Source organism: Haliotis cracherodii, unplaced genomic scaffold, assembly GCF_022045235.1.
Source record: "Haliotis cracherodii isolate W230 unplaced genomic scaffold, xgHalCrac1.p SCAF_8, whole genome shotgun sequence".
Taxonomy (NCBI): domain Eukaryota; kingdom Metazoa; phylum Mollusca; class Gastropoda; order Lepetellida; family Haliotidae; genus Haliotis; species Haliotis cracherodii.
In genome coordinates this window covers 46,381,546-46,409,354 of record NW_027266341.1, presented here as the reverse complement: position 1 = coordinate 46,409,354, position 27,809 = coordinate 46,381,546, and the positions used below count along the sequence as shown (strand labels likewise).

General features: G+C 38.4%; 1 protein-coding gene across 1 annotated transcript in view; it reads right to left on the bottom strand.

Annotated features, from left to right (window-relative positions):
- Window positions 1-3,649: 3,649 nt before the first annotated feature.
- Window positions 3,650-27,809, bottom strand: part of LOC139449671 (uncharacterized) — a 28,471-nt gene continuing 4,311 nt past the window's right edge. The window contains exons 2-18 of the mRNA XM_071231157.1: window positions 15,458-15,550; window positions 14,924-14,994; window positions 14,437-14,607; window positions 14,115-14,255; window positions 13,536-13,649; window positions 13,106-13,357; window positions 12,574-12,709; window positions 10,952-11,156; window positions 10,717-10,863; window positions 10,150-10,498; window positions 9,657-9,963; window positions 9,344-9,470; window positions 8,943-9,179; window positions 7,243-7,449; window positions 6,906-7,041; window positions 5,537-5,648; window positions 3,650-4,048 (exon numbers count right to left, since the gene is read on the bottom strand). Of these exons, the coding sequence (XP_071087258.1) occupies window positions 3,745-4,048; window positions 5,537-5,648; window positions 6,906-7,041; window positions 7,243-7,449; window positions 8,943-9,179; window positions 9,344-9,470; window positions 9,657-9,963; window positions 10,150-10,498; window positions 10,717-10,863; window positions 10,952-11,156; window positions 12,574-12,709; window positions 13,106-13,357; window positions 13,536-13,649; window positions 14,115-14,255; window positions 14,437-14,607; window positions 14,924-14,994; window positions 15,458-15,550 (3,109 nt within the window). The 3' untranslated portion in view covers window positions 3,650-3,744. The remainder of the gene's footprint in view (window positions 4,049-5,536; window positions 5,649-6,905; window positions 7,042-7,242; window positions 7,450-8,942; window positions 9,180-9,343; window positions 9,471-9,656; window positions 9,964-10,149; window positions 10,499-10,716; window positions 10,864-10,951; window positions 11,157-12,573; window positions 12,710-13,105; window positions 13,358-13,535; window positions 13,650-14,114; window positions 14,256-14,436; window positions 14,608-14,923; window positions 14,995-15,457; window positions 15,551-27,809) is intronic.

Sequence of the window (27,809 nt, the reverse complement as noted above, 5' to 3'; positions counted from 1 at the left end):
CTGATCCTATGTCACTGGACAATGGCACGCCACAAGGCAGCATTATTAGCCCAACCCTATTAAATATCATGATCAATGATCTTTTGATTATGTCAACTCTCCTACCCAAAATTCTAAATTCGCTGATGACAGAGCAATATGGGTAAAGCACGGATATATTTCACAAATCAGAAGAAAAAAACAGTCAGCCTTGGGCAGAGTAGATAAATGGTGGAATAAATGGGGATTTACCCTTTCAAGTGAAACACACCTGTTGGAGTTCTATTCAAACGCCGGGGGAAAAATGCTATGATACCCGGTGTATCCTTAAAACGCAAACCAACCAATTTCGAAAAATCAGCACTATTTCTTTTGGTGATCCTTCATCAACACCTCACTTGGGGCAAACTTATAGAATATATGGAAAACAGATGTAAAAAAGACCTGAACGTATTACGGGCAATTTCAGGCACATTGAGGGACACTCAGCTGAAAGTCTACAAATCACTTATCAGACGGAAATTAGTCTATGGTTGTGAGGCCTTTCTCTCAGCATCAACTATTGTCTTGAGTCGCCTCGACAGAATACAACACAAAGCCCTAATGCTGGCCACAGTCGCAGCAACAGGCACTTCACTTGGGGACGAACATCAAACCCCCTGGTTAAAAAGATATGGCAAGACAAAAACACTCGAGATGAAACCCAACCTCGTAAAAATCCCACTTTAGCATCAGAAGTCACCAAAGAGGAAAACCAACTCTTCTACGATCAGACGCTGGGACAGCTGGGCCCATACATACACTAATGGATCCAAGAATCCTATCAGCAACAGTGCTGGTTACATGATCCATATCCACAGCTCCAATCCCCAAGCACATTCGTTTCGCCTGCCTGACGGTCAGTCAGTATTCCCTTCAGTAAACTAGAGATAGAAAGCAAAATCAAAGCCTCTATAGCAGAAGGATGGCAAGCCCAATGGGACGCATGTAAGATCGGCAGATGGCTATGCACAATTCAACCCAAGATCCAACAAAAACCAAACTCATACTCAAATGAAAGGAAAATTGAAATTGCCATCTCACGCCTCAGACTCGGTCACAAAATGCACTATGACAAGGTTTGTTCATCTTGCAATCAGGCTGAATCCATTGCTCACGTGTTACTGGAATGTCAAGACCACGCCCCAGCCCGGGCTCGGTTAAAACAAGAATTGCAGTTAGATCCGCTATCTGTCATAGATCTCCTAAAGCCAAGAGATGCAATAGCGAAGGCCAAACTAACTCTATTTCTGAGACATCGACAGCTACTCGAACGTATATAAACAGCAGCCAAAGATAAAAATGAAATTATATCAATATACGAGAATAGAAATCATATCAATACAAAAACAGAAATTCTGTGAATACCAAACTCACAATAGATATGTGTACCCTACTCACACACAGGAGTCCCAAAGAGGGATAGGTCAGCAGAAATTGCTTAGGCAGAAGGCAACCTCTTAAACACTTATGTAACAACAAAAGTAAGACAAATGTCACCTTTGAGGTCAGGTATATCTGAACTGCTGAGAGATCGACCTGAATCATGAATAAATAACATTGAAAAACGTGATTTAAACGTTGATATCAATACCAGTAAATACAGTGGCCTTTCGAAAAACAGGAGTTTAGTTTAGATTCAATGCTTGAAGTTTAATATTTTCATGTTGTCACCACATTTCAGTAAGAGCAGGTATTGTAGACTCACCTGTAAATAAGGCGGACACTGTAATTAGATACAACGTACTACTGGTTGGTTTAAGCCACACTCAGCAATATTCTAGCTATATGACGGCGGTCTGTACCAGACAATCCAGTGATTGATATCATGAAACGTACTAATGAGAATATGGGAATTATCACAAGAAAGCTGTTGTTTTTTTTTTAGGACTTTTTTTCGTATCAAAAGTGGCAATACATTAAACAGTTTATTCACTCAAGTTTTCCTCAATCGGCTTCAAACATAATTCCTATTTGTCAGTTCGACACCTCATATAAAAAATAAATATTTTGAGATTTCGTTAGAATGTGAGATTTTCAGCCAAACGTTCTGCAATGAAAGACGAATCGGTCTTTTTCATTAAAATACGCGCACGTGTACCTGTATATCGCACACTTAGTGTCAGCTAATTGCCCAGTGTGATTAATGGAACGTATATGGAACGCAAAATCTACTTAAAAGCATAGGCCGTTAACATTTTACTTCAATACACCAGACCAAAGATGCGGCAGGCCGGGTTCTTCAGCTTTGTGGCCTCATTATTGTAAGTCATCATAAACAATGTAACGAATAGAAAAGTAACAACCAGACATAAAATGGGAAATGAGTAAGAAACCAACTAAACTTTATTGCTGTGAACGATAATTACAACGCCAGTGAATTGGAGTACACTGGTATAAATTCGTATGATCAACTATAAATATCCGGAGTCATTAAAGAACCTTACAATATGTACAAAAGGTAAAACTTCTATAAAGGTAACATCCAACCAAAGGCCCATTTTAAACAGTAATGTAATTATATCATATAAAGTATATTTCACATGATAGAATATACTTTGCACACAATTAGTTAATGCGTGAAAGGGACTGACCAAAACATGGGCGAAATATTTTAATAAGGCCTATATTAGGTTATTTAAGTTAAAATGAGCTGAATTATGTGCCATGATGCTTGTAGACACACCTTTATGTATTTGCAAAAGAAAAACATGAATTTTGAGCAACGGAAAATATTGCGACATAGTTTAAATTTTGAGTTTTCGATACTTTAAACATTTTATCTTCAATGTTGTAAATACCTTTGACAGAGACTTGACCACAGCATGGAAAGTTTGTGGACAAATGGGTTTCCAGAATAAAAAATTGGACGTGTTAAAATTTCTCTGATCATTACTAGTTAAGCACGTTTAATGTGAAAACGTATCTGAACAATTAATGTATTCTATTTGTTTCACTGAGAATAATGCAATCTCAGAAAAGAAAAAAACGTCAAACCAACAATAATCAGCAAGCTGTGAGATTTACTCTAAATTATTGTGAGTGTTGGACAGTTTTAGCGTGGGCTGAAGAAAAAAACACCTATTGTTAGAATACTATTGCATGCCAAATTGTGTGCAAAAATGTTTCACAATTTGAATCTTGGCCTCACAAATGGAGAACTTATAAAACAGAAACAAACGAACATGTTGGGAGAGTTGCTTCCCTAATTCGAATATCGACAAAATACAGGGGACATATGTTATGAAAATAATTTTTCTCTCACTTTTTTCCATGGCGTGATCCATGATGATTCTATTAAATCAAGTGGGCGAATGACTGTATGGTAATCCCTTGTTATATGTTTTGGGCGATAGTGCAATTCAGGACTGGCGGCAGACACTAAAGAATACAGAGCACTACTTTAGCTGAATGCCTGGATCTGTGGTGAATTACTTGTGACTTTTGTCTGTACAAATCCGTGGCAACTACATATATGTAATGGCACTCGACATAACATTGTAATATTCAGTTATCAAACTAATCTCTATTTGTTTGTTGTAAACATTAGGTGCATGTACATGTATCTGACAGCCCCAGACAATCCAGTGATTGACATAATGAGCAGAGATCCAATCCCTCGGGTTACAGTGGCAACGCATGTTTGGCAACAAACAGTGGTTAGTATATGTTCTCTTAACAAAGACTATGCATGAGAGGATGTTTGTGTGGTAGTGTATTCTGTGTTTAGATTTCTTCGTATATCTCATTTGATGTACTGTCGGATGTCCCGCGTGATGGCACGACCCTGTTTACGTACATCTGACTTTCAATGGATTCATACATGCTTTTCTCTTCCGACCCGCGAGTCTGGAAAGAACAATATGCTCCTTCCCCAGGGCCTGTGTTGCGCGAGTTGACATCAAGCATTTCATACGTCTTGTCTTCAGGTTCATTTCTGTTGGCCTGAGGTTTTGTCTTTTCAGCTTTAACATTTTTCGGTAGCTCTGTGTTTTCGTACACAGCTTGGTCAGGGCTTTCCGGTTGACGTCTGTAATAAGTAAACACCAATATGAACATTAAAGGAATCACTCAAACAAATATTACAGTATATACATCAACAGACTGGAGCCAGTCAAACTATATTTCAGAAATGAAGCGAAAAGCATCCGGGATATATTGTTTTCCTCGTCATTGCTGTGTAAAGATCCCTGTACATGGTATTGAACTTGTTTGAAACAGTATGCCAAATCGGTGTGTATTTTGTACATGCTAGAAATGTATCTGAATTGTCTAACATATGACACTGATTTCGGAATATACCAATAAAATTCAGGTCGGGTCTTCTTAGATTAACGACGGTACAGATGGTTGACAACTGCTATTCATTTACGACTATGTCCAATTTGTAATACAACAAATTTAAGATGAATATATCTCTTTGTCTTTCTTTGTCCTCTTTAAAAGTGATTTCTTCCAGATCATTCTGTTATAATGTCACTATAATAAGTACAAATTTAAAACATTATTATCGCCTGTAAACTCCAATTTGACACTATTATTATCGCACTATTTTCATATCATGCTCATCACGAACCATGTTAAAGCAGTCAGCTTATTTTATATACATGTATTATCATTACATAACTTACATAATGATTGTAAGTGAACCGAAACGTGCACTTGTGTATGCGGCAGATACCTTAAAAAAATCTTTGAAAGATATTAGTATTGTGTTATCTCTACTGTATAGTATTTACGGTAGGGGCACACAATCATTGAGGTTATAACCCGAGTGCGTTTTGAGATGGTGAATATCCTGTATTAGGAATAAACATTGTATTTAACCTCTTTATCATTTAATGTCATTCTGAAATTCTGTCGTCGAAAAACATATATTAAAAGTCAGAAAGTCAGTGTCTCGTCAGTCGGGAAGTGACAAAAGTCAATATAGTTGCAACTGAAACATGTCTCTTTAAGAGTGGTGTGCGTACACATACAAATAACAATTGCCTACAGATATTGTTTCTACTTGGCTTTCGCGGCAATCCATCGGCCGGCCTGCAAGAGTAACTGCCCTTTATCAAAGGGAAGTTATTTTCACCTTAGACTATGAGACGTCAGGTTTGTTTTGTGTGCCTGCCCTGTCATAACGTTAAGAAGAGCAGCGTCACATGTAACGAACAACGATAAAATGAAACACAGTAACAATTCTGACATATTTCGGCCAGATACAACTGTTTTAAATTAGGGAAACGGTCCCTTTTATAATAAATTGGCCAATGATTTGCAGTCTCGCCTGTCGACTGAATCACTAAACCCCTATCCAAACGTAATGGAGCGTTTGTCAGTGGATTTATTCAGCAATCAAACATGTATGTGGATTTAAAGAGACCCCACGAAGTGACGTCATTTGCATTTTTATCTGATCGTGATACCAATTTTATGGAATTAGTTCATCACATCGGTAAGGCTACCGAATTACGATAAATGTGATAAATAGACCGGCAAAGGTTTATAATATGCAGTTCAGAAGGACCTTTGTTTCCTCTTCCAGACAACAACTCCAACGATGATCATAACAACTGCAACTACAGCAGACACAGTCCCTGACACCACCAGTACAAGGGTGTTTCCGACCACTGGATTACCTGAAAGGACATGACTGACATTAGAATTCCGTGACGTGATACAACACGTTCATGTGCATTGTGACATGATATTCTAATTACAAATTCATGTTTTCAAAATCACAACAATTATTCTTCCATGCCTTTTTACCAGTGAACTTTCTGTCTGATAAAAGATCGGGATAACATTTCTGATAGTGTCAGTGGTTGGTAAGGATATCTGTTTTTATACTGCAGCTGATCTTAAGCCTACATTTTTACCATTGTGGGATGAGATTAACACTGCAAATACACATGTTGTACCAATATTCGTAAACTGTACTGCCACTGGGTTTTAAATACATTGTCCTTGTGAGAGGGCAGATGCGATCTTGGCTACAACACATTTTGATTCATGGTTGTATTTATGTACATTCGAGCCTCGTTATCTCGCAGTCCTTTATCTCGAATGTACCGATACATCGAACCTATTCCCCCTCCGATCACCTCACTTATATGAATAAAATATTGTAAAGAGTACACTTAATTGAGCGGAACATCTCCAGTAAGATAGCTGCGGTAACCGTATCTCTATGCTGCTCCCTATACTAGATTTTGACAATGAATGTCGTTACACTGAGCTGTACACTATACACTATACCAAATGTTTTCCTTTTAGATTCCCTTGCAAATCTGCATCGCACTTTCTATGATTTAGCCAAATGCATGTGTTAGGATATGACGACAGATCCCACATGATTCACTTCCTGAGACCTTGCCTTCAAGTAGGAATACTAATATGTTAGAACGTGCATTATGGCATGGATGTTAGTGCGGTATGTTTCGCCTCGGGAATGTATATATTAGGAAAACACTACGGGACAGTCCGTAGCCCTGTATTGTTACAAGGTCATATCACAATCCTTTATAGGGAGCAACACAGAGATACGCTTACGTCTGCCACCAATATATAGATTCAAGAAAGCCGACATTTTCCATGAAAGCTCAACCAATATTATGAATAATAGCTTTGTAAGGTTCACGTCTGATTGAAACCATTTCACCTTTGACCTTACATATAAAGTTTAGGTCATTCAAGTCTCTTTTCAAAAACGATTCACAGTTCCAAACAAGAAATATCTACATTGACAGCTACTTTACACACGTTTACACACATTTGAGGACAAAGTATCTATATTTTGTAAATCTGGTGTAAATTTGTACCAGTTGAAAAATGAAATGAACGTTTTTACAACAAAAAATAGGAAATCGGCCACAGAGATACCAGGTCTGATGTACCTTTACACGTCTCAACTCCATCAGAACAAACGGCATCGCTTCTCTGCTGAGCTCCATTATAAGCAACAACAGTTACATAAAACTTTCCACAAGAAGGTGCTGTCCATGTGACTTCGGTCGAGTGTGTTGATTCCATCTGCCGTTAGAAGAATAACATCATAGTAATTCCTGCTCTGTGTCCTCATAGCTGACACGTGAATGCAAAACTGTATGTTAAGATTATAAAATGCACTGTAATGGAGGATATGTATACTGAAAACAGATTTTCCGAAATTACTGAGAAATCAACGTTATCTATACAGCTACCATTGTTACAATCAAACAATAAAGTACTGACGTTTTTGGTTTTATTTAGGTCAAACGCGTCTCCCTGTAAACATCTGGGACCGAAGGTGTACTGATAAAAGGCGATTGCGCTCTCGTTGTCAAAGAATCCGTCCCAGTGGGCATGGAGCTGTAGGCTGTCCTGGTAGTCCATTTCCGGGTGCCCAGACTGACCATCGTGGACAATGCCAGAATGAGGGGGGCTCACGTTTAGTGTGATCTAAATATATCGTTAAAGTTCTGTTTCATCAGCTTATCATGATTTGCAAAGGAATATTGTTTACATAGCCAAGAATGCATTTAGAGAGAACTTATGTGCATGGTCTAAGGGCAAATCACATACGTTCAAAATATACTATAGAACAGCTATATGTATGCCGAATTGTATTAATCTTTTTGAAAACAGTGTCATGTCCATAAATCATATCAACAAATTTGCCAGCACGAAAACAGTCGGGAACACATAGTTGGAATGCCACTTTCCTATTCACTGTGAGTGAGTGAGTGAGTTAATATCAAACGTCACATCGGCAGTATTTCAGCCATATCATGACGGGCTGTAAGTCTGGGCTGTACAGTTAAATCACCCACCTTACAGCCCAGACTTAGACTTAGCCCATAGTGACTATTTCCTGTTCCGGCAAATGTAATCTGCCGTACGTAGAAGACGCTTCCAGGACGACGAGGACATAAAGGCTGCCACAGAGGCGTGGTTGGAGGGCAACATTGCGGATTTCTATAAAAGTGGTAGTAAACGCTTGAAGGACAAATCAAATAAGTGTATTGAGATAAATGGAGATTATATTGAAAAATAAAAGTGATTGAACGCCCCTCGTAATAACTGACTTTGTCTTTATGTTAGTTCATCAGAGTTTGAACCGTTTTTGAGGAAGGGACAAACTGTACGAACGTCTCACCAACGAAATCAAGTCAATGACCGGACGATTTCCTTCTGATAGGTAAATGGGCGAGGTTTCCAAAATTTTGTCTCCTAACCTATTACGTTTAGATATCAGTCATCATTGCTGAATTTATCAATTAAATGTGATATATGAAGATTGGTCTATAGTGAAATACGTCCACAGATAACGGCAGAATGCTGTTGATTGTCAGTCTCGGTTTGAGTCGATCATTTACTTTGTACTAGTTTTCCCCACCTTGATTGGTCGTTGCGAACTTATTCTTTCACAAAGATGCAGTCAAAAGCTCAACACATTTTGTGTGCAAATTACTTGAATAAAAGATTAAAATCGGAAATGAACATACAAAGCGTTTCAAAATGAATGGTTTATGCTCATAGTATGAAGGGGGAACGGGTGGCCCAGTCGTCTAAGGCGCCGCAATTCGCTGTGCAGAGTTGCGTCCCTTGGGCACGCCAGAAACCTTTGATTGTGGGTTCGAATCCCGGTTCGCCCCGATTATGTTTCTGGGTTTTTCAGCACCATACCCGTGCTCGTGGGTTTCACCGAAATCGTAGACGACTGAGACCTGCATCACTTCGGGCTTTCCTCCCACATTAAGCTGACACGCCGTGATATAACTGGAATACTGTTAAAAGCGGCGTTAAACCCCACTCACTCACTCACTCATAGTATGAAACTCAGTTTCGTGGCAATGCCACCTCCAGTTTGGTTTCAGCAAAGTAGTATCCATCTATGAATGAATGTAATATACATAACTGATACGTATGAGTCATCCAAACCTTCCACTTACTTTAAACTCCATCTTTGTTGTAAGTTTAGCGTGGTTTGACACAGTGACTTCAAGGTGGTAGTCGGAGCCATGAGAGCCCTTGTTCTTGTCACTAAATATTCCTCCATGTGTGAGACTTCTGTCTACTATGGTGGGTTTTACTTGGAAGTGACGATGGTAGCAGCCTTTGGCTGGCGTGCAGTAACAGTTAGCTCCCCTGGCGGCACTAGCGTAGGTGTTCTTGCAGTCAGAAACTGACTGATTGATAAAATAAAGATATTAATAATACGTTTGTAATTATCATTTTGAAACGTATAGATGTGTATGTTTCAAAATTCAAGTTAGCCTGCAATGTTAAATATGAGTTAACAACTATATGCAGTCCTCGGGCGACACATCTAGGTAGTCAAAAATTGCCTTACGCTTGTTTCCCCTTGCGCCGTGATGTGCTGCACTCCATGCACGATGTCTCGACCCCGGTATTTATCTACAATCCGCCATGACACCGCCTCCAGGCCGCTGTGCTCATCGTATGCGACCCACTCCATTCTGTAATTACCATGAAAACACTTCATGATTGTTTGTGCACGAGTGAGTTGGAAGCATGTTTACCATGTTGAATATTAATTTATAGATACTATGACATGCCAGATTGATGTGGGAGGGGACTTTTATATGTAAAAAATAAGATGATATTAAATAGCGAATGCTGTAATAATAAGAAAAGAAACATGCGTCATTTCGGTGAATTCCTCCACTCTGTGAACGCTGATGTTGAGTCCGTCTCCTCTGGTGAGCCACAGGTTCTCTATGACTGGAGGTGATGTGTCGATATGGACTGTCACATTCTCTTCTTTCAAGTCCGACTTGATGTCATAGGCTCGAATCCAGAAGCGCACAGTGTCACCATCGGCAAGTGAGGGTGTTATAGTTTGTGACTGACTCAGACCTTGACTGACGAACTCGTTATTAACTGGGGGACTGGTGATGGACCATCCTCCTTTATGGTCAACTTTGTATGACGACAAGAACCGTGTTACACCTGTTAAAAATGTGATTTATTTTACCATTAAATATAAACTGGCAGAATCAGCATGAATTCATGGCTGTCAGTATAATAATGAAATAATGCGTATGATAAACCTCTAGGGACAAATATAGGGTACCATAGCTGTGTTGGAAACATTTCAATAGAACCCATCTGTTCTTGCTTGTAATATGAACTTACCCTGAACATTGTTGATGGCAGCCACACTTCTGTCACCCTCGTTGTCATCATAGTCCGAGCCGACACCACCACTGGAAGCCACCCCATGGAGCCACTTGTTGTTGTGATGTACTGTGTTGATGTATCTGTTGGTCCAGTCTACTGTCACTGCTGATGATGTCGTTTGCCACTCTGACGTTGCTGAAGATGCTGTTGTCACACGGAGGTTTCTATTGGCCTGAGTTGTGACAGTCGACGTACCATCATATATCAGGATCCGTCTGGCACTTCTGTGATTACCTGCCTTGTCATAGGCAGACAGGACAACTGAGTACACGCCCGCCGTCGTTAGTGTGTAGTTGTCGGATGTCTGAAATATAGGTTTCATTCAGTCTACACTGTGCTTCGAAAACAAAATACTTACTCATAAATGTATTTATCACATCACATGTAAGCACCATACCACAACGACAACTTATCTTGTGAATCTTCTTTGCATTTGTATTGCTATTATTATAGGGATTTATGTTGATTCCGCCAATCTTTTGCTGCTTTAAATAAATGCATCATAAAAGATACATCCCTCACCGATGAGCTGGTCAAAGTGGTAGTGTCAACCTGACGTTTATCTCTGAGTTCATCCCCAACAGCGTGGAGTTCATACACCTCCCTCACGAAGTGGTCAACACCCGCATCATCATCTACCCAGCCACTCCAGCGGAGGTTCACAGTTGGCTGAAACAATTGGCGGAATTACACTTTTGTAAGATGTAAACACATCTACATGCTGAGGAAACCTTGTCCCTTATACACATGTACTTACAGTCTTTATAACATTGGGAGCAGTCAACATGCTGCCAACACAGGCAGTAGAACCAGTACAGTGATAGGGGTCCAAGAGGTCAATGGTCATACTAAAGGTGTGGGTCTGTGTAGCACCGATGTAGTAGTGGGTTGCCAGGGTCTTAGTCTCCTTGTTCCGGACATTAACATACCCGCCATTACTTGTTGCGTAAGAGAAATCGATACTGAAATACAAAATACCAGTTATTATAATAAAACGGATTGAGGTAATTATACGGATGAATGTTGTAATCACCTCCATCTGCAATAGACAAGTACTATCACGGCCGCCAGTAAACATCGAGTCTCAATCAGACAAACCAGTGAGCAAAGATGCCACGACATTGGTATAATCGATGACATGCGACCAGCCAAATCGCAGAACCTGGACAAAGCACCCATTTAGTGTCGACTCCTGAAACAAGGATAAGTAACTGGGGTCTCTTCATAGCTGAACCCTCAACATAGAAGATATACATTATGATGCTTATGTTAATGATATTGGTAATAAGTGAACATGGTGTGGATAATGTGTAAACAATAATGATGAAATACTCAATATCTCAAATATTCAATGAACAAATAGTGTGAGCATTGTAACCCATTTAAGCATATACGGCATTTACTTCAGCAATTGATAATGCTAACAGCTGTAGCCACTTAAAAGCACCTACACCTTCACAGCATGTGTCTATTTGGATATATAATGTTTTACAAACTCAAACTGATAAATTTCAAAGTACTCCTTCAGGGGAAGTCCCTTCGAGAAAGCCCCTTGTGCATTACTTATGTAGCATGGTGAACATTTTCTTGTGATTCAATGACAAAACATTTAGCTGTTATTTATGCACACATTTTATATTCTTAACTTTCACTATATTAAAAGCTGCAGATATACCATCTACAAACACACACGTTAAGGCAACCGTACTTTTAGTAATATTGTTGTCATGGAAGACAGAACAAGTGCAATGCATCAGGGCTTCCAAAACATTCGAAAAAACGAAACCATTAGAATGTTATTTTTTCACCGATTTTTAATTTTATCAACCGTGCAGTTTGAGTATTATTACGTCATTCTATAAACATATGATTTAATCTTAAACATAAAACGTCAACACCATAGAATAACCAGTCTCGATTATCGGATGAAACAGATTCGGTTGGACGTAAAATCAGTGAGGACACCAGGTGTTCGCCCAAAGGGTAAGCATATCCTCCTCTACTGGTAAGGCAAAGGTTTGTATGTTGCCTGACACCACACAGAAGTATGTTCGTTTTCCAACACAGTGGTTGGCATCAAACTCTAAACAGTTTCCCGTAATGTACAAACGTTTTGTTGCATCTCCCCAACTCGCAGGGCTCTGTGTTGAAAGTCTACAGGCAGTAAACATTTCTGTAAACACCAGGTTTCAGTTATCATTATTGATGATATTCAGAAATTTATATTATAAGAAAGTCGTTTCACGAATTTTTCATTTGATTAGCCATCTGTTCGGAATATAAAGCCAACGTCATTCTATCAACATTTCATGTAAAAACCTTGTGACACAGATTATGTACAAAACCGATTTCCGAATGAATTCCTCTCCCCCTACTCACACGTCTCTGTGTTGGAAGGGTAGAGGAAGTACAGACGCCCCTGGTGAGGTTCCTTCACAGGTGTACAGGTCTGTGTCCGGGCTGCTTCTGCTGACTCCTCCACAGGTTACTACTTTAGTGGAAACAACACCTCCGCCTAGGTACAACAACAGATGAGTCAGAGAAGGAGACAATAATACAATTCAGAAATGTGTGCGTTGGGACTTCCCAGAGCAGGAGATAAACCCCAAAAATATATCGGGGAGGGGAAAGTGGGAGGACGGCGAGAGGTGGACGAAGTGAGGGGGCAGCTGAAATAGTGGTCAGTTACGTCACTGTATTCATCGAGAAAGACGTCCAATAAGCAATATGTTTCTTACAGATTGCTATCCTGATTTTCATTACTGTTAAAATTCATAAGCGGTTACATATTTTCCATTGCATCGTCTCTATTGTTGGACAAGTAGTAGTTAATCTACGAATGAACAGATGTTTTCACTCTGTAATGAATACTGGAGAGAAATGATCCTATGTTTTGTGATCTCCGACAAACCTCTCTTTAGTTTGAATGTAGCTGAAGCACTGACGATGCCCACTCTAAAGTCTTCAATGAAACCATGGCTGGCAGGAGGAACAGTTCTGTACGCGGCTGTAAACTTGTAGTACATGCTGGATGGAGAGTTGATGTTGGACCAGCTGGTGGACTGAGATGGACCACTGTTGATGTTGGGAGGTGCCTCTGTCGCGTCTCCGTTGCTAGCGGTCAGTCTTAGAATGTTAAAGTTGATCATGGGCTTTGTTGTTACTGTAAATATACATGTGCAAATATGGGAACATCTTCCCTCATCTATAAGGACACTAATGTAATAAGCTATATTGCTACCAACCTCCAATTTCTTTAGTATTTACAAGGCCACTAGCGAAACGATATGAAATCATATGAAGCACATAAATCTTCCCATGGAGTGTCAGCAAGGTCTTACTTGTCTGGCAGTGTTTCGCTGTGAATCCACTGGAGCAGGCACAGTTGCTGGCGTACTCGTTCCTGCAGGTCCCGGGATAACACCAGGTGCTGTCACTCCGCCAGGAACACGCCTCTGTACATAAACATGTAGGATTTATGACTGACTTTAGCATGTTTCACAAACAGCCTCGTAAATGTGCTTCCTGTGATGCATTGAAGCCACGGCATAGCATATACTCCCTGAATCAAGATTTCGGGTCACAGGAAGCCACATTTGCCTGATATCCAGCGGCATAAAACCATTTTTAGTGAGTCACTTACATTAATTGGGTAGGATGACAGGCACTGCACATTATAATTACAGGATACAATACCACATAGATAAAAGTATATACAGGTTATTCAGTTTGATTTTAAATGATCGATTCATGAGAATTCGCGCTGTGCAGATCAACAGATTTTGGACATGTTTCATTATATCAACAAATAGATCCTAAAATTAAACAGTAAATCCCTAAAATTTGTTTCTGTTTCTAAAAACTGGTTTCTTATAACAGTGTACGTATTGTTTACTCGTTATTCGTCGACTGCAACTTACGTATGCATTTTTTGTTGTCCGAAGAAGCCACATATGCCCTGTGTCCTGCCTGCTCCGACACGACCCCCTCACAACGACTACACACCTGGTTGCTGCTGCTGGTGCACGTCTCAAGTGGGCAGTTATTGATTTTCGTGCACACTGGAGACAAGAATAGCATATTCATCACATGTGTGGTGCTGTTTAGACAATGGTAAGGGGACATGCTATGACTTTGCATTTTAGGAAATGTAATTCTTAAACGGTTCTTCAAATATGCCAGATAGTTAAACTGATCGGAAGATCCTTTATGAATGGATAGGGTAAACCTGTACATACTTACTTCTGCATCGTTCATTACTTGGGAAAAAGCCATCATTACAGTTGCCACAGATCCGAGGGGAAATACAGGTCCCTCCACTCCTGTACTGTGTCCTGCCGTTTCTGTTGACAATGTGCGATGCCCTGTAGATGATGTCGCAAGCATCGGGGTCGATCCGATTGTCACATATAGCTGCAATATGCAATTGGAGGTTAATTGTAAATTTTTTGTTGAATATGTTGATGTATGTTCATCAGAAATATGAGATAGGATGTTTAGTAATATGTGGTTAGCGAGGATCAGAAGAAGTGAATTCATGTTACTTGCCTATATTCCATTTGTGAGACCTAGCACAATCATGTGCTAGCACCTAGCACAAACATCGGCATTGTGTTCAAAATACACGCGACAAGTCCAAACACTGTTCCCTAGCCTAGACAATTCATCAGAAGAGATTGTAGTTACATTTATTTCGCGCAGCTTGGTCCAAGTAGTATGATTCACTCACCATGGGGACAACCTATGCCATCTGTTGATCTGTACCCAGCCCGGCACTTAAAACTCTTGTCTGATCTTCCTCTGGATGTAAAAACGTGTATATTTAGATGTATGTGTAAATGTGTACACATTTCTATACAAAATTACATGATAGTTTCTTAAAGAACTTCATCCGTCATGGGTCTTAAAATAAACAAAATTCAGATTTTGTTGGGTACAGGGTATTCATGGTCAAGTACCGTATTGATGTTTCATACACTTTTCTGGATTTCGAGTTTTTTTGCAATTCATCGTTCTCATTTGGAGTCAAACGGACTGTAGTAATTGTTTAGAATCTGGTTTAGTAACTACAAATCTGTTTGAAGATTTCCGTGTGTCATAGAGGTGTGCTGTGATTAATATTTTATGCCACGAAGAACTTTCAAACATTAAACAAGGAGAACCAGTCAGATTTGGAAGATAAGGCTTAGTCATTTAGATATTCAGAAAACACTGTATAATAATAATAATAATAATAATAGATCTTAGCAATGAAGTTGTTTACCTGTATCTTGTGCACCGACTCCAGTTAAAAAGAAAACCACACCTCACTGTGTAACGCGTTGATCTGTAAGTTGTCATCGTTTCTACATTTTTACTGAAAGGAAAGTGAGACTTGATGTTATCTATAAACCCTCGCCTGAAACATACATTCACTATCTTTGTTGTGAATTTCCCACTAATACGTGAGCAATCAAGTAAATAGTTCGATTTGTCTAAGAACAACGTTCGTACTGTCCATGTGCAATTCGAGTTCACGTATACAACATCTGCATAAAAAACGAACTTAACGGCATGAAAAAACATTTAATTTTTTCTGGACCACCTGCAAAGAACAGATGTCTTTGAAATCGCTTCCGTCATAGAACACGTATGAGTTGTTCTTGGCAGACATGTACAACCATGATAACCACCACGTGACCTGTGTCTGGCTCTCCAAGATAAATAGAAGTAGATTCCCCCTATGCGACGTTGACCCAGTGAATCAAGCGGTCAGGTGACAGATGGTATTTATGTTCTCAACGATGTATTCTTTGTTAGTGTTTTTTTATGGCAGGATATTATATAAGTTCTTGTTTTCAGAACACGTTCACTTAGTTCAAGAAATTGTAATCTTCAAGCATGGACCATCATAACACGTCATAAATTAATGTTTATGTTAACAATGCAATTATCGGTATAACTTGAGTTTACTAACCGTTTAGATTACCTCGAAAACAACAGTTTCGACAAGGGAAGGATTTATGTAAGGTAGAGTTGGTTAATTTATAAATAATGCTTTATGTTTTCCTTCTAAAGTTTTAGACCGGTGCCGCAATACAAAACCATGCGAGCTTGGGCATCTCAGGGATATCATATCATATACATCTCCTTTATTTCCATGGTAAATTATTATGGCGCACTTTGACTTGTCATGGGTAAAGGTCACCATCAAGGTCGTAGCCTGAATTTGTTTTGTTTACCGACATATTCGAGAAGGGTTTACTGTAGATAAATGCAACTTGGTACATGTCTTAATGTCTACATGTAGATGTTCATGACATCTTGTGTGATACAGAGTCTACATGCCTACATGTCTAAATGTCTACATGTCTGAATGTCATCTTTAGTGACACGTAGAGTAAAATACATGATTGAGATTATGTTACGAATATCATTTGTCTTAGATATACAGAGTCTACATGCCTACATGTCTAAATGTCATCTTTAGTGACACGTAGAGTGTAATAAATGATTGAGTGATATGCAGCTGAGAAGTTCTCTTTCAAGGGCTCTGTGGTTAGATAGGTGTGTTTATTGAATGCGTATTGCGAAGCATGAAGTCAAAGATATGTAAGGTCTACTAATGTCAACAGTGACAAATGCCCACAAGTGATAATAACTACAGAGTTAGTTGTTTTAGTAACGTTATGTGAAGGAATTTGGAAGCAGTATAACAAAGAACGTAAGAACACCAGGCGGTTTCATGTAAAACCTGTTTCAAAAGTGTTGGGAGATTAATGTGGTTAATATGATCAAGAACAAGTTTTTGAGAAAATGGTAAAAAGTGGGAGTAGTATTTGTTAAACAATGATAGTTGGAGCAGAGAGCTAATAAACCCTATTCCCCAGTCATCAACTGAAAACCGCAGATATCTTACAAAGGACTTAGAATTGCAATCGCATAATATGAATAATTATGTTGCATTCTGAACACTGGGTAAGTATAATACCGTGAAGATTTAATACAATATTAAAATATGATTTTAAAAAATCTATGCAACGAATGATCTTATCAGCTTTGATAAAAATAGTTCTAAATGTGAAGGATTTTGTTGGATGCAGTGATTGTTTATGGCAGTAAACATTCGATGAACTGTTGCTTGGCATTTTGATTGCATTTGATTTGTCGGCGTTAGCTAATGATTGCTATCATTAGGCGAGATAATTTTGCATCTGTGCTTTTTTCCTGTCAAGTGGTTACATTGGTTTCTGGATATGTTTGACTCACTTCCAATTGTGTTACTAAGAATGCTGGAACATAACTTTTCAAAACAGCTATTCAAACTTATTGGTCTAATATTTTCTGGATTGTGTTTATCCCCTTTACCCTTGTCGTATAATGTCATTAAGCCACTGCTCTTAGTATATACCATCATCTAAAGTTGTGTTAAATAACTTTACATATAAAGGTAAGACAGTGTCTCTGGCGGTTTTGATTTTTTCATTATTTATCAGATCAGGACCGCAAGCCTTACTGTTTTTTAGATTACAAACAGCTACCAATATTTCTTCACGTGTAATTACACTGTTTAAAATATCATTACAATCGTCAGTGTCTATATCTAGCTGATCAGAGAGATCATCAGGTTCTTCAATAACCGTGTCATTATTTAAGGATTTGAAGTGTGAAAATAGTTTTTCAGGTGACGGAAGGTCCAAATCTTTTGTATCTTTTTCTAAACAATATCATCAATCCGTAATTTAGATAATTTGTTCTTTCAGTTAAAATCATGACTTTTTATCAAAGTTTTTTTCACAGGTTTTACTTGCAAGGATTTTCTGTTGTTTCATTCCTCTGGAAAATAGTAATAGCCTGCTGATATTTTCCACGGCGGATCTTACAATCACGACCAAACAAGGGTTTGGGGCGTTGAGTAACATGTTCATATTTCATTGTAGTGTTACTGCCTCAACACTTTCAATAAATACATTATAAATATCATCAAGGATATTTGTAAGTGTATGATGGTCTCCGATTGAAGTCTCGAAGTCAGACACAATATCGTCTATTACATTTTGATGAGAGTCAATAGCACTGTGAAACTGATGTTTGTACATGTCCCAGCGGCGGTGAGAGCACGTGTAGTTCGTACTGGTGTCAATTTCAGATCCTGATTGACAGTTGATAATGCTTGTATCACAGCTGTTGACAGTAAATTTCAGAACACAATGGGCATTTGAGAGTACAGGATGAACATCTAGTATACATGTACTAAAATGTATTACTGTTTTGAGTACTTTCATTGAGCTCAAAGCCTAGTCAATATATTTATTATCACCAAAGCGACCATTTATAACAAGTAGTATAGGTAATGGGGGTTCTGCCGCAACTCCACTGGGGCCAGATTTATATACCTATACCACCACTACAGGGGGATTCTTTTATGCAAAAATGATGTTGCGATTCAACGATCGTCAGAAGATTAAACTAAATTGTAATGAAAATATTCTCTATTATTTTTATTCATACGTATACCATTATTTTTAACAAAGTGATACTGAACATTTTTACTAAGTTCTTCGTTCATTTTACTAGGATACCAGACTATATACTCTTCTTGGTAATTGGAAAGAAACAATTAATGACTGTATTTGGTTGGTTTGACATCACTGATATAATATATACCATGTGGTAATTCTCTCCATTTGATAATTTTGTCCCTGAGCATAAATGCTTCGATAGCTTTTTCGAGTTCTTCCTTTGTTGGTTTGTAATTCTCCATTATTATTTACTTATGTAAGCATTCATCTAAATGTGATCTAATGATAGTAAGCAATCTATTTTTAATCTCCAGCTAGTTCTTTGGTTTTGGCACGGAATAATTGACGCTCTTGTTGTCTCCCCTGTTCTATGAACTTTTTTTTCTCATCTTCGCTAATACCACTGGTCTTACGAGAATTTGATCGAATCTCCTGCGATACTTTTTATACAATCCAAGTTTCAACTCCCTCTCCTTCTCTATTTGATTCCTAGCTTATTTGATGTAATCGAAATTCATCAACAGTATCCATCTTGTCATCGAGCGCTGGATATAAACCCATAGTGTATATTATTATATCATATAATAGTCTTTAATTGGTCTTGCTTCAATGTTTTGAGAGTATACATCAACCTTATTAAATGTATATTATACGGCATGAATATCTTAGTAAGAGAAATGCTGTCACTTTTAATAATTTGGACCCCCTCAAAGGTTGCAATGGGTGATACTCCCATATAAATAATACTGCAACGTTTCTTTGGCCATTTAATTGATAGACCTGGTAATATTTCGAAACATGACTTCAATAATAAGAGTAGAAAAATCGGGTATTGCACTCAAGTTATCTTTAATATCATTGAATTCAGTTACCAAATTAAAACTAACATTTTTTACTGCTGGACGACTACATAACATATGACCTGGGTTTTCTGTCAGGGGAGAGACTAACACACTTTTTCGTTTTGATGGGATATAAGCCCCGAGTACGACCCCATTATTTATTATCTTAATTAAATTATGTGCCTTACCTGTCATCACATACGGTGGGGTAATGACGATATTCAGTAGCCACTCGATTTTTGCTTCGATCATAGTCCATTTATTATCATCGTTGCAAGTAAGATTGTACGAAGTGTTTTTATTGAGTCTACTAACGTCGAAATCACTTAAATCTCCTAGATTACCTGTGAATGTTTCTTCTTTCCGCTTGTATACATTATCTTGTAAGTGTAAAGCGTATAACTTACCACTGGTACCGGGGTTACGGAATCCTTCTGTGTCTCCGAGATCGGAAAGCACAATTGTATTACATTGTCTGAGTGTTCCAGGGCCTGATGAATCAACCATTATTTATAATATGGAGTGTTACACTCAAGTATCCTATTTGTACAGGTTGATGTTTTACATCTAATGCAGAAATTTGGAGATTTGAAATAATACCCGGCTTTAATTTTTTATATTGTAATGATGAGAAAGATTCCGTTCTACTGCTATTGTATTTTTCATCTTTGACTGGAATAGCTCTAAGCAGAGTAGAAGGACTTTCGAGTTGAATATTATTTGTCGTACTGATCTGATCAAGATGGATGCACAACTCTTTATAGGGAACTAAATCAGGCAATTTAAATCCTCCAATGTTGTGTTGGGTTGTATTGTCATCGTTAGTAATCAAAGTGTATATGCTAAGCCCCATCCCAAAAGTATTTCCTTTTCTCCAGCGCTTAAACTCAGCATTCCATCCGACTCATTTTGTGTGAGACTAGCTCCCAAAGGCTTAAAAAATTCATCATTGAGTGAGCATACGCTGTAATACCCATCAGGTATAATAAGGTATTTGTCAATAGCACTGTTTTCAGTTATAAATATCTCATTATTTCTTCTTACATCACCTATATTGATCCACCGTGCGTAATACGTTACATCGCAGAGGGCGACTTCAAGTTGACCATCCGAGTTATCGATAGTATGAAGCAGTTGAATAGACTGATCATTTGTTATTCCTGGGAGTGTTACATACATAATAAATATACAAAGATACTATATCATAACTTAAATATGAAATCAACTTACATTACTAATCAGTCGATTTTAGTAAGTGCCTCTGGTACTATTATTTTTGTTAAATTCCCTGATATCTACCAGGTCACGGCAACTAGCGATAAAATGGTGCTTGATTGGTTTCACAATCCGATGCAATTTTGGCAGAATCAGTTAAACTTTGCCATATGGTGTGCAACAACAGGATGTGGTGTATCTCTTTATGCCCCAGGATTTGAACTAAATAAGTCTGTTTTATCATTTCACGTGTACTTTCAGATTAGACGTATACTTAAAGAAATTAGTGCCCCATTACGGCAGGATCGAGCATGGAATGCATCAAATAATCCATACAATAGGTGGGCATTTGAATGTATTTGTCAGGAATTTAATGTTTCTACGAGTAAAGCTTGGCGTCTGAGTAGAGTTAACTATGGTCTAGGTATTCTGTACGCAGGTGCACACTCTGTTAAAGAAGCAAGTGATGATTTACTGAAAAGTGGTCGGCTTCTTCCGAGCTTTGCTCTCTCGAGTAAGGAGTGGAGAGACGATCATATGAACTTTAAGGGTGGTGTTGCTTTCACCGTCCCATCCTCCCGAGGCAGGTGGGTTAACTGACTATAAAAGTCCAGTTTCCACCCTTGCTGAACTAGGCTGGTATTATGGAGTTACATTTTGGCTGGGCTAACGAGTCTATACATAGTCCAATCAAAATCGCGCACCGAAATCGAAATCCGGTTCGTAAACTGTCATGCAGATTTCGGTCGACTGCAGGATTTGCAAAGCATGTGCATCGCTAACTCGTTGTCAACAGATATTTTCTAAATCTTTTCATGTTTTTAATCAAGGTGCTCACGTGATTTGATGCACTTCGTGATGAAAGACTCGTTTTATCACAATATAGATCTTGATTATCGATCAGATCGTCTTGACTGGGCGCCACCGTTTTGTTTGAAGCAAATGCAAGTGATACGAGTGGTTGAATCTGATTGGTCAATAGGAGAGGCATAGAAAGGACATAACACGTAATAGCCACTGGTGGCTCTATGATCGAGCCCAGAATTCCAGCCTAGTTCGGCAAGGGTTGAAACTGGACTTTTAAAGTCAGTTAACTCCCTTGCCTCGGGAAGATGTCACCGTCCAAAAGGTTGAGCAACCACCTGGAAATGCTTGGAATGAATTTCTAAATGATAAAACAGAAAATAAATTTACTAACCCAGGAGTTATAAGAGTTAATGAATCAATAAGAACTTATGTATGGGCAATTCTTGGTGCACAATCGCAAACACGAACGTCCATTATTGGTTCTGGGACAGCACTCGATGCACAAAAACAGTTTGTTGCAAACGTAGAGGATGGTATTAATTCACCAGTTGACATACCATCTTCTATAAAACGGTATCAAGATGTATTACAGTACGCTCAATCCAAAGTAGACTATGTTTATGCGCGGGACTATACATGTCTCCGAGTAATATGGAACTTAAGATCGGTCAAGTGATCAGTTATGATAATAACATTGTTATTGCTACCGATCAACAAAAAACAGGTATAAATTCAGATATAAATACCGAATTAATAACGCAAACAAACACAGGCGAAACTGGAAAAGTCAAGCCACAGTCACCACATGTTTCACAACCATCTACTGACGCACAACCACAAGTGCCACCACATATTGCAGCTAAAAATCAACAACATATTGATGAAAAAACAGCACTTATACTAGGTGGGGTAGCAGCTGGTTTACTCATGATTTGGTTAAATTGTCTTTAGCGGATACATACAACAGCCCTGCAATTGCTACGTGTGAGTGAGTGAGTGAGTGAGTGAGTTCAAGTTTAACGTCACATCGGCAATATTTCAGCCATATCGTGACGAAACAAAATTTGATATGAACAATATATGCAATTGCTACGAACAGTGCCCACAAGTTTTGACTAAGCCAAGTGGTGGTTTTAGCTAATAAATTCAAGAGCCAGGAAACAATACTCCCTATTATGCCGGAAAGTGCAGACGCGACTTTCCCAGAGGGCTTTCCCAGTGCTGAACCTAATGCTTTTAAATACTTTTTATCCACTCTTTTACACCCTTTTTATCACTGGGTGGTGTACCACCTCCTGTACCACCGGTTAATGCGAGAGTCAAAGTCAATATACTAAAACCCAATGCGGTTAAAATACTGGCAATGGTTATCCCCTGTTCTCTGAACAATGTTTTAATTTTATCGGCCAGTGTAGTATCATCGTTGAGGACTGGATCAATAGTTTCTCGAATTCGACTGATTTGTGAATGAAGTGCCTTTCAATTACTGGAAGCAGCTTCGAGGCGGGCCGATCTTTCGTCTTCTAAGTTACGCAATCTTTCTGCGACGCGTCGTCTTCTGAATTCATCACCCGCCTGTTCAAGTTTTGTTTTCTCATAAGCTATATGCTTGTTGAGTTCGGATAGCTTGGCTATATTATTGATGAGTTCTCCCCGCATTGTTTGCATTGCCTGGTCAAGACCTCGTAATTCCCTAATACTGAACTCTATGGATGGTACACTGGCCATGGAATTATCGTAGTAGGTATCCAAGATTTCTCCGAGCCCATCCGAGGCCAGCTTCGAGCTTTCTTCCAAATTATCTATGTTACCAAGTTCAGCACGCACAGTCCAAAGAACCTTAGTAGTCTTCACGGAAATTTTTTCTCGGGAGTAGTCCACAAAACCTAATTCATCATGAACAGTGCTGATACCATGTTTAGCAGCTATCTTAGACAAGGCTAGGGGCTTACGAGTACGAGAATTCATAAGATCAATATCTGGAGCGCCACACACTCGCAATGTTCCTTTACCATCTAATTCAAACGTTGAATAGTCACGACCAATTGGGCTAACATCTTTAAAGGTATCGTCATAATCATTAACGGTTGATTGTAAAAGTTCATCGCTAAGATTCATGCCACCAAAGCTGGTTTCATCAGTACCCTCTTCGATTGTACTAGTATCAGTTATGTTATCTAGATTAATATCATCCATTTTTATATTAAACATAAGGTTACATAATTTCAATATAACAATGTCTTCGCAATACGGACTTAAAAAAGTCCCTTCAATAAAACGAAGCCCAAAAGTTAACGCGGTCGTGAAAGATCTGTCTCTCGGGGATGTATCGGTGGGTGAATACCTCACCACGAATTATGCGCTATGGCTTGACATGCGAACCACGGACGATGACCAACTACATGGCAGTGGGAGGAGAATAGAAAATGCTAGCGAGGGTGTCACTATACAGATAACGAAGCTCCAGGAATTGGCTGGTATTATTAAACATATATTTGTACGTAATTATGGATGCGCAACTTAATATACAGAATGGACGATTCATGCAAGCAATCTATTGATAATCTTTTACTTAAAGAACCGCACTGTGCTATCATCTGCGGGCAAATGGGTTGTGGAAAAACAGATTTTATTCTAGATATTTTAGAAAGTCATTATCGGGTTGTTTTAACTATAAGCTTTAATAAAACATACCTATCGAGAGATTGGGTAATGAATTATCCCGGGATGTATAAAGTTGATCCGGGCGATCGTTTACAAGACTGTTTACGAGTATGTCACCAAAAATACAAAGGAGAATCAACCCTTTTCATAATAGATGATTGCAGTGCGAGTTAAGAGCTAACCAAAAAGAAAGATACGCTTTCATATTTAGCATTCTCCATTCAACATACTCAGGACAGCGTTTGGGTACTTACTCAAAAATACAACTCTGTCCTGAAAGATCTTAGAGAGCAGACAGAATGGGTAGGCCTGTTTCATTGCAAAGACCGAGATTCATTTGAGGAATGTCTACGCGAAGAGGATGTTATTTATACCAAGCTCGAATGAGATGAAGTCAAGCCAGAGTTACTAGGAACGCCAGAAAAATCGCTGCTGGTAGGAAGGGTGCGTTAGCGAGAAAGGGGAAACTAATGCATAATTCAAATATTGAACATAGTCGTCCGATTAAAACTTGGGCATTAGGTGTTGTTGCTATAGCGGTGGTATGGTTGTTTTATAAGACCCGAGAAGAGAAAACGTCACCCACAATTACACAACAAGTTCAATTAGAGGTTAGCCCTCATATAATGCTATAAGAAGCATGACTACTCCAGTTACAGACGGTAAAATGTTGGTAAACGCAACGTATCATTCAGCAGTGGTCAGCGGCTTGGCCATTGGTTATGCCCATATAGCTAAAATGATTACTAAAGCCACACCACCCAAGCTAGATTTTAATGGTTATGATATCGGTATGGTAATTCTTGATATTGGATTGGCTATGGCTACAAAAGATATGCTCATCAAACAAGGGCTTATCCCAGAAGACATAATGAAGTAATTAAACATTTGAATATTATATTATTGAACATGGCAACAATTGCGATGATGGTCGTTGGGGCTATTGTTAATGCTCCAGCTTTTTCGGGGAGTAATTATTTATTTTCTACTCTTAGGGAATCAAACGCTTAAGAAGTTGAAGAGGAGCGTAAACGACATAATAAAGCATTAGAACAACTCAAAGCAGCCCAGTCACAATGGATATTAGGATTATATTTTATTAATGAAGAACAGTGTAAGCAAGGACATTCAATTGAAACGTTTAAGGATGTTGAATCTGCCATGCACGAATACATCCTCGTTTATGGAAAAAAACTTGACCCAATACAGAGACCAACAATAAGTCAGTTTTTATACACCATCCGAGGAACAAAAAAGCAGAGAGATAGCATTTATAGCTTTGGGATTGACTGGTGTGGCTATTTTAGGTTATACAATAACTACGCATAAACCATGACCTGTAAACATACTATGTCACCCTGACTGCTAATCTATAAATAGCCCTGACTGGCTGTTAAGTTATGTCAGGCTGACTATTGTCTATTTTTAGCTACACATAAGCTATGATCTTTTACATATCAACTAATCTATAAATAGCAAGGACAGCTATGACTCACCAGTGGAAATGTGATTTGCATTTGGACAAATGATATGATAGATGTATAACCATGAATCTGTGCAGATTTACACTCATGGGAAAAGAAATTCAATGCAACTGACGTTCTGTGGGTATTTACTGTGGTATCCACTCAGACAGGGAAACATTAACTATACATGTTCTGTGTGCGGGATAGGGGTCAAAGGTCGTTATTGTTTATGTAAAAAACACAGTGCTGATAGGGTCAGGAACCAGATTATTTACGCTAGGAAGAGAGATTACATCAATGAGAGGAATAGGTTGGGGAGAATACGTATTTAGATATATGAAAAACAACCATTTAGAGATTTGACCCATTTTGCATATACCATTAAACCACAATGTTTTTTGTGAGAGAGTTGAAGGCTTTGGCAAAACAACATGGTCTACATGGATATTCTCGAATGAGAAAAGCTGAATTGACTGATTTACTCCTTTTGGAATACAACAAACCCCAGACTGTTAGAGAACTCAAAGCTCAAGCAAAAAAACAGTGGGCTGAGAGGTTATTCTCGAATGAGAAAAGCTGAATTGATTGCTTTACTAGATAATCTTCAACCCCTTTGATAAAAATAATAAATCCGATGATGTTAAGTTAAAATTTGTACCAACAGCGGCATTGGAAGATGGATATTAATTCCAAATGTTATTGATGTTAAGCCTATCATATCGAGTAAAATTAACAAGGAATTAGATGATTTACATAGTATAAAATACCAGCTGACGATTAAAATGTTATTGAGTAAAAGTCGCACAGACAATATCACTGAATATACCAAACCTTATTTCCGGAGAAATCAAGAAGTTATAACTGATCATGAATCCGATACTATAAGCACATAATTATATACATCAATTAGAACGCTGGACTAATAGAGGTTCGGGTTGGGGTGTGGATAAAATCGATAGTTTATATTTAGATATCGCAAATTATATGCCTTTCAAAGGTGGATCTTATATAGATTTACCCCCGTATTATAAAAAGAAAAAAGCCATAATTAATGTAAAATATAAATCCAATGACTGTTTCAGAATGATGATAAGATCTGCATTGCTCCCCGTAGATTCTGAAATTGCAAATAGATCTTCTAGCTATCCTCAAAACGATGGACTCAACTTTGATGGCATAGACGAACCTACACCAATCTCACAAATTGATAAGGCGGAAAAGCAAAATAATTTAGCTATAAATGTTTATAGACAAGCTATACTCCAGAACATATTCCCAGAATCAATTCATTTCTGATCGAAAAAGATGGAAAATATCATTTTACGTGGATAGAGAGTTTAAGCAGGCTATTGTACGATCAAACAACCCATAAGGAAAAGAAATATTTCTGCGAAAGATGCCTGCATGGGTACTGCAGATGAGATCTATTAGAAGCGCATAAAGAAGACGGTGTTGGACAGAATGCTATCAGGATCGATATGCCTAAAGAGGGAAAGAATATATTAAAATTTGAACATTATTGTAATCAAATGCCAGTACCTTACGTAATTTACGCTGACTTCGAAGCACTTATCAAACCTATTGAAAATACCAACAGAAGCAATCACGATAATCAAGATAGTTTTACGTACAAAACTCAAGAACATATTCCTTGTGGGTTTGGATATATAGTTGTAAGGTATGATGGGAAAACAAACCCGCCCGTGATTTACAGAGGTCCCGATGCAGTGGGAAAGTTCCTAGAATATCTACATAATGAAGAGAGAATAATCAGGGAAAATTTATAGCGTAAGAAACCAATGTATGATTGGAGGGCCTATAAGAAGTCAACGAGTTGTCATGTTTGTAATAAACCCCTGAATTGGGATTCCGTAAGAGATCATTGCCACGTCACGGGTAATTATCGGGGAGACGCTCATAACGAGTGTAACTTGAAACTAAAAATGAATTCTCAAACAATACCCATCCCGGTTGTGTTTCATAACCTTAGAGGATATGATTCACATCTCATCATGCAAGCTATCTCAAAGACCAACGGCGGCTTAACATGCATTCCTAATAATATGGAAAAATACATATCGTTCTCGATGACTAAAACTATACATTATATGGACCAGGAT